Source organism: Vicia villosa, linkage group LG6 (genome assembly GCF_029867415.1).
Source record: "Vicia villosa cultivar HV-30 ecotype Madison, WI linkage group LG6, Vvil1.0, whole genome shotgun sequence".
NCBI lineage: Eukaryota > Viridiplantae > Streptophyta > Magnoliopsida > Fabales > Fabaceae > Vicia > Vicia villosa.
The window spans coordinates 113,654,904-113,671,785 of record NC_081185.1 but is presented as its reverse complement, the minus strand read 5'-3'; the positions used below and the strand labels follow the sequence as shown (position 1 = coordinate 113,671,785).

Below are 16,882 nucleotides of genomic sequence, written 5' to 3'. Positions count from 1 at the left end.
TATTTTATATCTTTGAAAAAATATTGTCTGGTCAATAAAAATATATAATTATTATTTTTATTACATATATATATCACTAATAATTTAAATAAAATAATTTTTTAGTAAAAAATATTCAAAAATTTGCATTGCAAATAAAGAATATTGTTTAAAAATATATTAAAATTAGATAAATTAAAAAAAAAAAATATATATATATATATATATATATATATATATATATATATATATATATATAAATTTTCATTGAAAAGAAGATCCTAAATTTTGTTTGAACAAAGTTACATCGACTTTGTCCTCCTATCCATGCTTCTCCAGTTTCAAATTTGGTTCGAAGGATAAGGATGCAGAATTCAAGTCTTCCATCCTGAATCTCTTTACTATTTCTTTGACATACTTTCTTTGATGTAGCATTATACCTTGCTTCTACATTTGAAATTACTTGCCTAAGAAATAAGACAATTTTTCCAGATCCAAAATTTTAAATTCCCTTTTCATCAGCTCGTTGAACGTCGACAAGTTCTCCATGCTATTTCCAATTACTAGCAAGTCATCGACATATAAGCCGATGATTGTTATATCTTGTGCCACAACCTAAACATAAACATCATACTCATACCTGCATTTGATGAATCCCAATTTGACCAAGTATGAGTCAATCTTCTTGTTCCATGCCCTATGTGTCTGCTTGAGACCATAGAGGGCTTTCTGCAACTTGTATACTTTAAAAATGCTGATTTCACATCTAAGTGAAATGTTGACCAGCCTTGCTTGCATGCTAGGGCTACCACCAATATGACAATCTCCAATATTGCTACTGGACATATACTTCAAAGTAGTAGAGTCTTGATCTTTGAAGAAATTCATGACCTACTAATCTTGCCTTATGTCTTACTATTGACCCATTAGCATTGTGCTTCAATTTGAACACCCACTTCACTTTGATAGCTTTTGTGTGCATTGGGAATTCGACTAGCTCCCATGTGTTGTTTCTTTCGACCGCTTGTAACTCTTCAATCGTAGTTTCCTTCCCTAATTAAAATAAAATGAACTAATTCTCCATCTCTTGTGACTTCATCATCACCAATAACTTCATAGTCTTGAAACCTTGTTGGTAGCACTCTAGTCCTTTGAGGTGTTTAGCTTGTGCTAGCTACACCCTCATCGACTTCGACTATGTCTGGAATGTCAGCAACTGGTCAAATTCGACTTCATTATTTTCTTTGTCGATTCCATAACTCTTAAAATGCTTGTTAATTACATCATCTGAATTTCATTCCCAGACAGAGTTCTCATCAATCACAATGTCTTGACTCATTGCGATCTTCTCATTGATTTGGTTAAATATCATGTAAGCTCCATTTTAGTGATATCCTACCCAAATCATAAGTTAATTTTTTATCATCAAGCATCATTCTCCTTGCATCAGGAACAAGCTTGTAGCAAGTAGAACCAAACACCTTCACATGACTCATTAATGTTCGTTTGCCACTCCATTATTCTTCGCTAACCTTGTTTGTTAGTTTGTTGGTATGGCACCTATTTAGAATATAAATAGCGGTGGTGATTGCTTCACCCTATAAGGATTTTGGCATGTTCTTCTACTTCAACATGCAGCTTGCCACATCCAATATGGTTGTGTTTCTTCTTTCTTCTATTTTATTATGTTGGGGTATCACTGTAAAAAAATTGGGCAAGAACATGAACAACAATAATCTATCGCCAGAAATAACTTTTAGCGTCGGTTTTTCAGACGCTAATTCCATCACAAGAGTTGGTCAAATCCACCTGTCACTGCCATGTAGATTTTTAACAGAGTAGACGGAAAGGACTCGTATGCATCTATTAAAAAGTTAAAGGACCAATTTGACATGAAAAATAATTGAGGAATAAAAATGAACCAAGGGCTATACTTAATGGACAAAAGGGGGTATTTCGCCTTTTTATTAATTTAAGTATATTGTTTCGTTGTGGAATTAAAATTAGTGTTGCTTGATGATTAGAGATGGAAATAGGCTGGGCCCAGCTAGCCTTTGCCAAGTCTAAGTCTGGCCTTTCAAAAAAATGGAAGCCTAAGTCTGTCCTGTAGCTTGTCGTAGGCTTATTTTGTAGGCCTGGGTCTAACCTTTTTAAAGGCCTGATTAGCTTGTTAGCCTACGTAAAAGCCTATTTGTTTTAGACATATATAAATAAGAAATTAAAATAATATTTAAACAGACTAACTAACTAAAATACCAAGAGACTAAAAATTTGTTTGCATTGACTTATTTTAACTTACATATTAGCATAAATTATACGAGACGATTTGTTTAAGAGAACTTATGAAAACAATGTTCATAAGATGTTTTCATCTTATTTTCACAAGTTCTTCAAGGTAACAAAGTTTTATTTATGTATTTTAATTCAAAGTACAAAACATAACGATAGTAAAAAAAATGTATTCGTATTTATATAAATAGGCCGGCCTAATAAGCTTAAAAAAAAATTTTAGGGCCTAGCCTTTTAACTAAATAGACTTATAAAAAAGACTAGGCCTTTTCTATTTAAAAAATAATGTGTAGTCTGTCTTGAGCTTAAATAGACTAGTCTGTAGGTCCCTTTATCGGCCTAACCTATTTCCACGATGATGTAAGACTTTGAAATCGCCGACCGTAGCTTCTTTTAATACTGTCCAAGATATTATGGACGTGCAATCTATTTCGGTGCTGAAAGTTATGTGGCAGTCCAAGATTCCTTCAAAAATCAAAATTTTTGGATGGCGCACAATGCTCAACAGGCTTGCCACGAAAGATCAATTGGCAAAGAGAAACATTATTCGTAATGAAGCCGACAAGGTATGCATAGTGTGTAACTCTGCTGATGAAAATCGAGATCATCTGTTGTTTTTCTGCATTATGTCAAGGAATGTGTGGAGGAATGTAACATTGTGGTTAGGAATGAATGACTTGGATGGCTTGGGGGGTGGAGATCATTTTGAAAAATTCTGCAAATTTCAGCATAGAAGCTTAAAAAAGAAGAAGCAGAAGCAGATTCTAGCAATGTTTTGGATGGCTTCTGTATGGTCTATGTGGATAGCCAGGAATAATGCTATTTTTAGAGGAATTCCTTGTGTTTTAGATGATATTCTATACTACATTAAGTTTACTTCTTGGTCTTGGCTGTCTATGGGGAAAGTGAAGAGCAATTGTCCACTTTGGTACAATATTGGATTCATGCTCCCCTTGATTGTTTTTTGACTGCAAGTGTGTAATGGGTTGAGTACCCCTTGTACTCATTTTTAATTCATTTTGCTTATAAAAAAAAAATAATAATAATTTTCCAACTTTCAAATCAATTTAGAATTCAAGATGAATATAATTAAAAGTGTAGATAAAAAAACGTACTTTATCTTTCACGTGATGAATATATATGCTAAATAAAATTGATTGGGATGGTGGATGACTGGACCTTTTACCTTAAAGCATTTTGTTGTCCCAAAACACAATATTATATAACTTCAAAATAATATTAAATATATTATTTTGAAATATAATTGAAACAACTTCTCATACAAAACTAACGAAATACCCGTGCGTTCGCACGGATAAATTTATTTAATACGATGATTAAAAAAAATGTCTGTAACATGGAGAAAAGGAAAATTTTGATATTTAAAAATAAGAATTTTGTGTTTTAAATAAAGGCGACTGTTAATTAAAATAAAATAGGTATTTTGCTGATAGTAATTTGTGAAACAAGATAAATTTTAATATTCTGAAAAATAAAAATTTTGTATCTCAAATAAAGGCAATTGTTAATGGAAATAAATAGGTATAGTGTCCCGTGAAAAAAGAGAAATTTTGACATTTGAAAATAAGAATTTTGTGTATCAAATAAAGTCAATTTTAATTAAAATAAAATATATATTTTCTTGATAGTTCCCTGTGAGAAAAAGAGAAATTTTGTGTCTGAAATAAAAATAATTGTTAATTAAAATAAAATAAGTATTTTGCTGATAATGACATGCAAGGAAATTTTTTTTTTTTGAAATTTGAAAATAAAAATTTATATCTCAAATAATTAAAATATTAATTAAAATAAAATATATATTTTTCTAATAGTGATTTGTGAGTTGAAAGTTAAATGTCAATATTGTATATATTTATATACCAATAAGTAATTAATAAGATAATCATATAATATAATTATATATTTTAATATATTAAAAATAATTAGAAGAAAATAACATAATTAGGTAGAAAAGAAATGATGAAATTAAAAGAGATAGAAATATAAAAGAAAAATGAATTTAATTTGAAAGAAGAATGAGAAATAAGTAAATATAATTTAAAATTTGTAAAGTGTGTGGAGTGTTTAATAGAGAGAGTGAAGGATAGAAATAGTTCAATTTGAAGAAGAAGGAAAAAGTGAGAGAAGAAGAGGACACATGGCGCATGCTGATTTGTTTTGAATTTGTAAAAATGTCTTGATTAGGAAATGACAAAGAGACCCTTTTGACTTTGTAATTTGAAGAATCAAAAAGATTATTATTGGAAAAAATTTCATATCAAAATTTTTAAAAATCACGTTATTTTGAAGTTATTTCAAATAGTAATTTTGATTAAGTTTTGGTTTTCAGTAATTTATGTTTATGTTATAGGATATCAAAATTAATGTTTCATTTTAGAAAAAACGAATATAAAAAAACTTGTAATATTTTAAAAAACGGTTTTGAAAAATCTATTTTCAAAAATACAAAAAAAAAAATATTTTTTTAAGCTGAAACAAAGAGGTCCTCATTAGGATTTAAAAAACTCTAAAGTTTAACAAACACAACAGGATATTGTGTTATCCATTAATAAATGAGAAAATAGATGATACACTAACACTGTAAAATATTTTTACACTGTCAACCAATCACGACTATGAATTCCGCCAAATTATACTGTAGTTTTGAGATAATTTATTCCATGGCCAAATGATATGTTTTTTTAGGTCACATTGATATGTTTTTTTAGGTCACATTGTAAAACTCTTTTACCTATTAGTACATCTCCTTTAAATTCTTAATAAAATTATAAGGTTGACAACAAAATTTAAACTCTATTCCTTGTGAAATTTAAACTGAAACCTTATTAAGTTAACCAGCTTATATTGGACTTAGATATAAAAAGCACATTACTTGTTTAAAAACACCAGCATGCAATAAATCTATAATTAATCTAACTTAGTATATCAAATTTTTGAAATGTTGAAAAAATTAGTTGAGTGGAGGGCCAAGGCCCAAAAGGAAAAAAATACTACACAATAGTTCTAACAAAACCAGAGTTTTCGAAATTTAAACATATTTGTTCCTGAACAAAATCTGGGATTTCATCCTAAAACTCCATGTCTATATAACTCTCTATGCATGCTCTAGCTAATCTATCAGAACACAGATTAACTTCTCTATACGAGTGTAGAACATTCACTTCATCAAAAAGCTTCATTATGTTTCAAATTTTCTTGATCAAAGCATAACCTTCAACCTCTTTGACAATATCCGAATCAATAGCTTCAACCACCAGAATAGCGTTCACACATATCTCCACCTTATTTCAACCCCGCTTTTCTGGTTAATTGTAAACCTTCCAAGACTCCCCACAGCTCGGGACATAAAGCACTATACATCTCCAGAATTTTGTAAAAACCACCTTGCCACTCACCTTTATGATTATGAAGCAGACCACCATAACCCGCACCGCTTTTAATATTGCGAGCTTTATCTGTATTGAGCTTCACCCATCCTTCTCAAGGCGCTTTCCACTTCACTTGAGTTGTGCTACATCCCTTACTCATAGTAACCTCCCTACTCATTTGGGCTTTATTAAACTCAAAAATATTATTATGCACATGATATTTTATGCAATGAAGTCTTCTAAACTGCTCATTGTGAGACTCCATATTATGGCACCACCACAAACTATGGCAACCCTCGACCCAAAATCTACTCCAATCTTCACTATGGTTAATATTCATCTTGATCCGATCCATGTGTTCAAACATTAAAAAAGTTCAACCTTATATTATCCAGTACAAAATTGTCCCATAATTGCATAACAGTGTTGCAATCTCTAAATGCTTGTAGAGTACTTTTGCAAACGCAATTGCAGCTCGCACAAGCGGCATTGCCCAAACCCTTCAAACTCTTCTACAGATTCTATAGTAAGCGATCATGCACTAGCATCCAAGCAAAATGCTTAACTCTCTCGTGAACTCTGAGATTCTAGAGTTTCTTCCAAATATAAATATCTCCAACAACATCATCCTCATCAAGGCTGCGATACAAATTGCTAATTGTAATGCCATAGCTCCCTTCACCTGCAACAATTATCTTATCCATCCCCGATTCCAAATTTGGAGGGAGAAGTGCCTTAATCTTTTGCATCAGTGAATACAACATCCAATCATTCATCAAAGCCCAATTCCATTTGTCGTCGGAATTAACCAAATCTCTAAGCTTTATATTCCTTAACTCTTATGAAATACTCAACTCCATATCTTGAATCTGCAAGTCTTTTTCAACCCAGCAGTCTTCCCAAAGATCAATTACGACACCATCACCTATTATCCAACAAGCATGTGATAACATAGCTGGTTTAAGCTTAACAATATCCTTCCAAAGTTTGGAATCCACACCTCTTGGGTTACACTCAGTCGTAACATTATACTTATTCTTCAACACACTGCACCACATCGCACTATCGTCATTAATAAGCTTCCCCACTAACTTCATGCAGCAGACTCTATTCATTTGCTCCAACTTCCTCAGGTCCACTCCTTCTTCAGATTTGCAATTAGTAACTTTATCCTAGTTAACAGCATGATAAATACTTTTCTCATCTATATCCCCCCACAAAAATTTCTGCTGAAGCTATTGAATGTCTTCTAACTAGCTTTATGGTGCACACTCGATATATCGGAATAGCCTCGATAGCGCTTTTTGCCAACGTAACACGGCCTGCAAAATATAGATGCCTAGTTTTCCAACCTGTTAATCTTTTCAAAACTTGCTCCAATATGTAGTTATTATCACCCCTTCTCAAGGCTTTCCCCTTTAAAGCCACACCTAGGTACTTCCCAAGCTCAAGTGTCTCCATGAACATAGACAACTCGCACAGTCTCCTCTTGGCCCTCCTTGTCACGTTTTTGGAAAATAATAGTTTTTTCCTTACTAACTTCCTGTCACGACATTGCTCCAAATTTCTGCAATATTTCCATCACATAACGCATCTGGTTCTCCGTTGCTTCTCCCATAAGCAACAAGTCGTCAGCGAACATTAAATGCAACATACAAGGGCCTTGCTTCCCCATTTTGATGGCTTTCCACTTCTTATTATCTACAGCCTCAAGAGTCAAATGAGACAATTTCTCCATGCACATCACAAATAAATACGACGAAATCAGACCCCCTTGCCTAATACCACGTTGTGGCCTAAAGTAATCACTCCTAGCTCCATTCCAATTAACATTTGTTTCAACGTTTGTAACATCATGCATGATCAAAATTTTGAGATTTTCTGGCAGCTGGACTTCAGAGTACCTTCCACAAAAATTCCCAACTAATCTTATAATAAGCTTTTGAGAGGTCAACCTTAATGACAAAGAATCCCCTTCTACCCTTCATTTTATCTATGCTATGCAGAACTTCTCTAGCAACTATGATATTTTCATGAATATTTCTTCCAGGCACGAAACCGATTTGATACGACGACACTATTCTTTATATACAAGGTTTCAACCTATCAACCACCATTTTACTCACCACCTTATAAATTGCATTACAGAGAGATGAGGCGAAATTGTTTAATATTCTGAGGTTGATCCACTTTAGGTATCAAACAAATATCGGTCTTATTGATACTACCAATTTCATGAGGACTACTCCAAATCTGCTTGACAAGCTTGCACACTGAGTCCCCCATAGTCTTCCACAGTTTTTGATAAAAATCTGCAGGAAAGCAATCCGGGCCCGATGCTTTCCAAGGCTTCATTGAAAACAACGATTTCCTCACTTCAACTCCTCAACTTGACCTACCATTCTGTTAATATCATCAATATGTATGAATGGGAAGGTAATAGATCTAGTAAACCACTCCCTCCATCCAACGCCAATTTCAGGCAGCTTCTTGTAATACTCATTGACATGATTTCTAAGCTCTTTTTCCTCTTCAATCCATTCTCCTTGATCAGACTTCAGCATTAGAATTTTGTTTTGTCTTCTCCGAAAAACTGTTTTCATATGATAATAGGGCGTGTTTCGTTCCCCATCAGCCAACCATCTTGTATGAAATCTTTGGAACCACATCAACTATTCTTTTCGTAAAATATCACTACATTGTTTCTGCAGCTTCATCTCAAGTCTCCTCAATCCCTCCACATTGTCTCTCCTTTAATCTGTAAGCTACGTTGCACTCCTTGCAGTCTGATCAGTAGCTCCTTCTTTTTATTCAAAACTTGATCAATGAAACTATCCTTCCAGGTTTCTATATCCTTTCCAACTGCATTCAAATTGGCCTCGATACTTGCATCATTCTTCCAATTCTTATCTATCACCTCATGATAGTCTTTTCCAATAATCCAAGCACTTTCAAAATGGAAACGCTTTTGAAATTTTCCATTGTTACCTTTATTCAAACAGTTGTCATCAGATTATTTAAACGTGGCACTGTCTAACGTATAGCCGCCCCATTTTCATCTCAATTGATGTGACTATGACTAGAGTTAACCTTTAGATATTGTTGGTATTCCTCCACAAAATTTATATGAAAAATACTAGAATTTACAATTTGTCAACAAAAAAAATCACACAAGTTACAAAATTTGTTATACTCTTAAAAAAAAAGTTAGTTACTGATAAAGTAAATAAACAAAAAATTATAAATATGATAGTGTAAGTAAAGACCAAATTAGGGTTAACCTTAACATGTGTTTGGCACATGATACATGTGTGGGTCATTCTTTTTACTATAGTAGTGATAAATGATAAATGAAAAGTTGCTTACAAAGTTGACACAAACTGACATAAACAATTAAATGCCTATCATTGGGTTTATAATATGAGAGTACATAAAAAATTAGTGTAAAAGTAATCTCAGTTTTGACATCATGTCAAAGAATATATTACTAAGTCCCTCTCTAGGTCATTTTTAGTCATCCAAAATCGATGCGAAGAAACACTCATGAAACAATGTTGAAATGAGTTTAAAGTTACAAAGGGAATGTAGTAGCAGCTAGTTCAGGTCAAAACTGAAGATTCAATTTCTGAAATAGTAGTTGCCATAATTACACAATGATGATAGGGATTCGAGGTCTTGTTTTTTCTAGACCAAACAATTTCTACTTATAATTATATATCTGGTGAATTAGAAATACTAATAATAATAATAATAGACGAAGAAGTCAAATTTGATGTGGGTATCAAACACAGGCATAAATGAAAAAACAAAATTTACAACACATATCGTATCAAAGAAAACCACCTTAGCTACACTTTCTTTTTCGATAGAAAAATAGACTTTTTCAACAAATATACACCTGCTTATGTAAGATATGTATGATGGCATGCCTGTACATTACTCTTGCCATGACAACCTCAAATTCATCAAAATAATAATAATTATAATGGTAAATAAATTTGTTGTGAGGTGGAAGCATTTATATTGGGTCAAATACTCACCTAAAGGTCAAAGACTCATCCAAACAAGTGAGAGAGACACCACATATTCACCAAAAACTTTAAGGTGATAGATATATGGATTCTCTCACTTATAAAGTGCTCAACCTTCACTTTTCTAAACAATGTGAGACTTAGAACTCACACTTGTTTGTTCACACAACGCAAACAACTTGTTTCTCAACAATCTCGTGCTCAAGTGTGAGTTCATTCATTATGCTCCCTCTCAAGCAAGAGCTCTTTCATCCGCATGCTTGTACCGCCATTGAAAGACACCTTTATTTCATCATGGGCACTTCAACGGAGCATACCTCCTTACCACCATGTCAAGAAGACACAAGTAACCGGTCGCTTATTCGAACCAGGTTCTGATACCACTGATGGATCATCAATGAACACTCGGAATCTAGGAAAATGACTAATAACCACATTCCCTTATATGTCTATCCCACAAACAAAGCATATGCTTATTGTCATATTTTAAAATAGAACGAACTCAAACTATAATAAGGTATTAAAATGAAGGATATAAGAGTTATGAATACTTTAAAAGGGAAACATATGTTTTCCTTAAATTTAAAACTGAAGAAATTACACGCACAAGTAATTCCAACTCAGCCAACAGAAGTCTACATCATTTCAATGAAATATGAGTTGCCTTTTACACTCATATGGAAAGTAATACTAGAAATTGTTCTGACAATAGGTAAAAAAATACATTTGTTGCACTTGATGTCAAAACAGGTCAAATTTTTCAGGCCCAGATACAAAACTCTTATCTAACTCAAACCATTTTCTTCTGAATTCTTTCTCCCCCGACACTGCCTTAACTCTTGTTCTCGAAGCTCTGAATTCCCCCGACACTGCCAGATATAAAAATTATCATTTTATTTGTTAAACATAAATTGATGTAAAATAATATAATCACATACCTACAATTATACGTAAAAATTTATAATATTGAACAAAAATACTGAAATACAAATACTCACTGAAATGTTAGTTTTACACTACATTGAGTTCAGTTATGTATGTATGTTACAAGAAAGTGAGCAAAGAAAAGTGGGTTAGCAATAAGAAAATAAGCTCCATAGAGTTATAAAGGGAAAAAAAGCTTAGCGAGAGATAATGCAATTTAAAGCAACCTGCCTGCAGAATAGCAGATTACAGATTTTTTAATACCTATATGTGATTAACTGATTACTAGTTACAATTCATTCTATAAAACTAAACCCTATTCAGCTAAGATATTTTTCAATACCTCCCCTGAATATCATATGAAATCTGTTATTTTCCTTGTATCAAATCCGCACTTAATGTTGTTTTGAAAAAAACTATTTAGACATGTCAATGCAATTTGTTGATAGCAATAAGATATTCATTCAAAAAATACAATCAATCGAAACAATCATAAAAAACACATTCACACAATCTATAATTATGAAAACTACAAATACAACTTAACATTAGTATCAACATGTAAACCATGGAAGAGGAACTTACACTCCTGAAACTAAGCTTTCAAAATAGCCATTGGCAGAGCATGAGACAGAATCGTACGTTTGGCCATCAGTAACTGTTTTCCTTACATTAATGTTTGTTCGCACTACTTTATTATTTCTCCAATTATAAATAATATCTGGGTATTCTTGACTGCAATCAAGTACCAAAGTATCACCATCCTTGGACAGAAACAGCGGAACGAAATTTAAATGATACTTTATATATTCGTCACTATAGTCATAATCAATTTGAAGACTGTAATAACTAATTTTAAGGAATTGAATCCAAGAATCATCAACTCCGAAATTTTCCATCTTCCATATAACAAAATCTGTTTCCTTGTAACAATAAGAAAAACAGAGACAATCCCCCAACACACTAACAGTTGGCTGTGCAGGAGGAACCTCGTCAAAATCACGAGGTAATAAATATTGATTGTATGTTTCAGTTCTTAAATCAAGTGAAACAATAACAAATTGCTCAACATTAATATTCTTATAATCATCACCTATATACCAAAGTTTATCACGAATAGCTAACCAATTAATAGTGCTTTTGAGATACATACCATCATAACCGCTGTCCATAGATAAGTCTGAACCCATGGGTTCAACTGGGAAACTTTCAATTTTTCTCCAAACATTATCAGCCAAACTCAGAATTCTCACATTGCTTCTCATTTCAGGTTCCTTGAATTCTGAGGCAACTACCTTGTAAGTGTCGGTAGATTCATCCCAGCCAAATGTGTATTTATAACGGCGATCATAGGCGAAAATATCTAGTGGATTGCGAAATTCGCGAACACACCCAAATTTTGGGGATGTTGTCCTAGTGGCTGGGTTCCACAATCGAAGCCAGTGGTCTTTATACTCACGGATCAAGTAGTCGCCAGCTAAACAGATCAATCCATTGCAAGAACCAACTATACGAGAGCATCCTTTGTCTTCTACCAGCTGATAAGAGTCGACAGAAAGGTTGAAGGACGGATTGTCAACCAAACTGCTAATGGAATAGGGAATGACACCCCACTCATGCTCGCATTCATCATCACTTCCATATGGTGACTCGCCTCGGATATGTTTTGAATGACCGGTAATTAAAATGAATTGGGCATTTCGCTTTGCTGATCTTTTGAGATGCAATTTCACAAAGGTGGGATCTGAAATCAGAGCGTCCCAGAATTTGCTAACGCACCTGAATCGCAAAATAGATTTAACATTAAGAACAGATAACACCTCGGTGATGAGATCCTGAGGGAAGAACAATGGAGATGGATACATGATTGTAAATTCTATTGGGAATCTTCAAGTGCTTCTGGTTATTATTTTTATGAAATATTTTTACTATTATTATTTAGAAAAAAAGGAATATGCAATGTAAAAGTTTTATTGTATAAGTCAGATTGAAAATTTTAAAAAACTTTGTATGATATGATAGAAGTTATATTAATTTGCATGAAAATATCATTAAACTCAATTATTTATAATGTAGACAAGTTTGTTATTATATAAATTTTATGCTGTTTTATTTTAATTATAATAATTTGGTCCAAAAAAATCAAAATAAAATACTATTTAAAGTTTTATACATTTATAAAGTTTCTATATTTTACAAATAATTTAATTATAAAATATTGTTCAGTCAAAAAAGTTAAAAATGATAAATTTTTAATCTTTAAAAAAATATATAATTAAATTACTTAGAAAAAAGATTATACTTGCTTTAGATAAATAATTATGAATTTTTTTGTCAGAAATTAACTTGAAAAGGACAAAATGAGATAGAGATTAATTGTTATGCAGCTCGTAAAAAGTTTTATACTATCAATCTATCACAATCATTCATGATTACTTTATATATAATTAAAATAAAATTTAAATATAATTTAAAAAGAAAAAAAGGATATGCACTGACAATGTAAAATATTTTTACACCGTCAACCAATCACATTCATGTATTTAATTAAAATACAATTTTAATTAAAAAAAATTATGAATAAAGTTAATTTACGCTGTCAGTGCACTACCTTTAAACTCTAATTTAAAATCTATCGATTTATTATCAATGTAAAAATATTTTATACCATAAATATATTTCAATTAAATTCAATGAAATAATTGAAATAAAATTAAAAATTAATTTATAACGTTATACTAGAAAAACACATTCTTTATTTATCATATCAATTAGCACAAATAATTATAAGTAATATTTTTTATTATTAATTTTTATAATTATTATATTTTTTATTATGTTGAATTTTTTTTTATGAAGGGAAATTCAAGCCTAATCATTTTGAAAATCTATCATATAAGAAAAGTCTAACTTTTTCTGATCATATGGCAATGCCACATCAGCACCTCACTCTCACAATATTCCACATCATTCCCTACTGATTGTGTGTTGCGCCAGTTTTAAGGTTGCAACGTTAAACCTCTCAAACTCTCATCATGTTGCAGTTACAGATTCTTTACTCTCTCTACCCATCCACCTTCCAAACCGCTTACAGCAACAATGGTCTCATATAATGCCTTTCATATTTATCAATAATCATTCTTCTTCTTTCGATGTTTTCTAACTTCTGCGGTTATATTTCAGTGTGCTATGAAATTGCATGACTATGGCTAGGCATGTTGAAAGATTAGCAGACATCAAGGATGGAGAAGAGCTTTGGAAGATTGTTGTTAGGATTCACCTCATATGGAATGTTGTGTCTAACAACAAGGAACATTTTGAAATGATCTTTGTTGATAATCGGTAATTGGCCTGTTTATGATTTGGCATGTTTATGATTTATGTATGATTTTCCCTATGTTGTGTACCATATAATTTGAAACTTTTTTTGGTTTGTGTCACAGGGTGATGATATTCATGTTGTTGTTCCAGCATCGCATGTGTCGGTGTTCAACAAAAAATGCCTATTAGGTCATACCTATATTGTATCAAATTTAAGGTAGTGCCGAATGTTCTGGCCTTCAAGGCATCATGACACAAACCTATGGTAGAGTTTACTGTTGGAACGTCTTTCGTTGATGAAGACAAACATGAGATACCCCCGAAGCCGGTTGTTTTTACAAGTTTTTTAGACATCATAACAGGGAAGTTTGTCAAAGATGTCATGTTTGGTAAATATACTTTTTCGTTGTTTCTTTTGTGGATTTTTTCATGGTTTTTTAGTCCTGTGAAATTAATATATTTATATCAGATGTCATTGGAATGGTGGACAATATTGGTTATGCACAGACTGATCTGGTGCAAAGAAACAGCAAAGTAATATGGTGTTACGTGACCACGGGTTTGTTCTTCAAATTCTTAACTCTCTCCTATAGTAGAATCATGTATTATATCCTAATGTTTTGTGATTATGGTTTAGCAACAACATGTTAAACTGTACTCTTTGGGAATCATATGCGGACAAGATCATCAGGTTTAACAAAGATAGGGTTGATGCACCAGTTCCTACAAATGCATTGCTTCAGTATGCCAAAATGATGGAAGAAGGTTACTTCATCACTTATGTAAATCATTTTAAATTAATAGGAGAAATACGAATTCTGTTAAAAATCACTGACAAAGTCTAATTTATTTGTGCAGGAAAGTATCTTTTGTCCGTGACAAACACCTATAATGTGACCCTTTTATGTGTTGATGCTGATTTCCCTCTCATGAAAGACTTTATAGAGAAGTATGTTGTTATTATTATTCGTTATGTGTCATTGCTTTATTTAGAGCTTTGCTAATTTTGTCACTTTCTGTAGAATGTCTAAGGAAAGCAGGGTAACTCTATCTGATCAACTCGGATCAAATTCGCAACTATCCTCACAGAATTCTGAAAATTCTCAGCTTACTCCCGTGCAAAAATTGTTGTCGAAGGTTGTGGTTTTACCGATTGCTGAGATTATTCAACTTAAGGATGTATGTCTTACTATTGTTTCATATTATATTTATAACCTCACCATTTGTGGTGATAATTTCTTATATAATCATCTCTTTGTCCAGATTACATTTTGTGCTACTATCACTACAATAAAATTATTGATCATGTCTCCATTCGGATGGTGCTATCGTGCTTGCCATATGGGTCAATATACAACACGTGGTGACAAACCCCCATTTGAGTGTGAAATCGGTCATGAAACCCTGGATGAAATCTATAGGTTTTAGTTGTTGCCATCTAATCTATGTTGTTGCCGTCATGTTTATAACAGTCTTCGTGTTGTGTCTACTTTAATGGAACAATTTCTTATGATGATTCAAGTATAAGATTGAGATTGAGGTTACACATGGCGGTCAAAATTGCAATTTTGTGTTTTGGAACTGAGAAAGTGAAATGCTCTTGGGTTTATCTACATCTCAACTTCGTAATACTATGATCGAGGTTATATATTTATTATGATCACGGAATAGAATGTACTTTCCCATACTATGCGTACATTAATTCCGCCACTTCTTTATATAGTGTGGAATTACTGATCCATTGGACTTCCCATTAGCACTTGATCAAATGTTTAAGTTGGAAATGGCTATTAAGATTAAGTGGCATCCACGCTGGAAGAACTGTTCAGTCGTTATGATTATAAAAAATGACCTTATTATCCAACAACTTAAGGAAAAGTGGGAACAAATAAGGTACCCTCTTATAAATTATCATTCATTTTATATAAGATTTAATGCTATTATAATGAACCTATCGACTGATGTTCTTTTTGTTTTTTTAATTGCAAAGGAACCTACTCCAATCCAAATTATAATATCATAGCCTCTGGAGGTACAAACTTCAAATTGTGGACGCCTTTTTTTTTTTGGTTTTCTACCAGTATATTATATTGTATCATGTTCCACATTTACTTCCTTACATTTGTATCGATAATCCTGAATTTTATTCTTCTATCCTTCAGGACCTGGAAATTACTTCTGAGCACAAACCTGATGCTGTCGCACCTGCTGGTAAAAGGCATTTTCCTGGTGCATCAAGTGAATCCACTACTTTGGAAGGATTATGTGATGGAGAAATTTCATCAAATAAGCTCAAGAAGATAATTAAATCATAGAAGAATGATTAAATCTGTTGTTAGTTTAGTGTGTGTTTTGCTTATGTCTTTCGATGGAAAAATAGACTTTTTCAACAAATATACACCTGTTTATGTAAGATTTGTATGGATGGCATGCCTGTACATTACTCATGCCATGACAACCTCAAATTCATCACTATAATAATTATTCTGATGGCAGAAAAATAATGGCAAATATATTTGTTGTGAGGTGGAAGCATTCATATTGGGCCAAATGCTCACCTAAAAGTCAAAGACTCACCCAAACAAATGAGAGAGACACCACATATTCATGCAAAACTTTAAGGTAATAGGTATATGGATTCTCTCACTTATAAAGTGTTAAACCTTCACTTTTCTAAACAATGTGTGACTTAGAACTTACATTTGTTTTTTTAGACAACGCAAACTTGTTTCTCAACAATCTCGTGCTCAAGTGTGAGTCCATCCATTATGCTCCCCCCTCAAGAAAGAGCACTTTCATCCACATGATTGTACCGCTATTGAAAGACACCTTTATTTCATCATGGACACTTCAATGGAACACACCTTTTAACCACCATGTCAATAAGACTTTTGACACAAGTAACTGGTCGCTTATTCGAACCGGATTCTAATACTACTGATGGTCATC

At 32.5% G+C, this 16,882-nt stretch overlaps 2 protein-coding genes across 2 annotated transcripts; one reads left to right on the top strand and one right to left on the bottom strand.

The window, feature by feature from the left end:
* Window positions 1–10,282: 10,282 nt before the first annotated feature.
* On the bottom strand, window positions 10,283–12,534 carry LOC131612121 (F-box/kelch-repeat protein At3g23880-like). Its single transcript, XM_058883942.1, has 2 exons — window positions 11,198–12,534; window positions 10,283–10,557 (listed from the first exon to the last, which is right to left on the bottom strand). Exons 1-2 carry the CDS (start codon window positions 12,475–12,477, stop codon window positions 10,521–10,523), a joined length of 1,317 nt encoding a protein of 438 aa, XP_058739925.1. The 5' UTR covers window positions 12,478–12,534; the 3' UTR covers window positions 10,283–10,520.
* A 1,283-nt stretch (window positions 12,535–13,817) lies between these two features.
* Window positions 13,818–16,248, top strand: LOC131614380 (uncharacterized). Its single transcript, XM_058885973.1, has 7 exons — window positions 13,818–13,954; window positions 14,084–14,150; window positions 14,375–14,475; window positions 14,571–14,698; window positions 14,792–14,882; window positions 14,956–15,112; window positions 16,096–16,248. Exons 1-7 carry the CDS (start codon window positions 13,818–13,820, stop codon window positions 16,246–16,248), a joined length of 834 nt encoding a protein of 277 aa, XP_058741956.1.
* Window positions 16,249–16,882: the final 634 nt, after the last annotated feature.

Coding starts and splice junctions, on each gene's coding strand:
- LOC131614380 (XM_058885973.1), top strand. CDS start 13,818: ATGGCTAGGCATGTTGAAAGATTAGCAGACATCAAGGATGGAGAAGAG. Junction 14,883..14,955: donor ATGAAAGACTTTATAGAGAA/GTATGTTGTTAT, acceptor CACTTTCTGTAG/AATGTCTAAGGAAAGCAGGG. Junction 15,113..16,095: donor AGATTATTCAACTTAAGGAT/GTATGTCTTACT, acceptor TCTATCCTTCAG/GACCTGGAAATTACTTCTGA.
- LOC131612121 (XM_058883942.1), bottom strand. CDS start 12,477: ATGTATCCATCTCCATTGTTCTTCCCTCAGGATCTCATCACCGAGGTG. Junction 10,558..11,197: donor GAAAGCTTAGTTTCAGGAGT/GTAAGTTCCTCT, acceptor TATATCTGGCAG/TGTCGGGGGAATTCAGAGCT.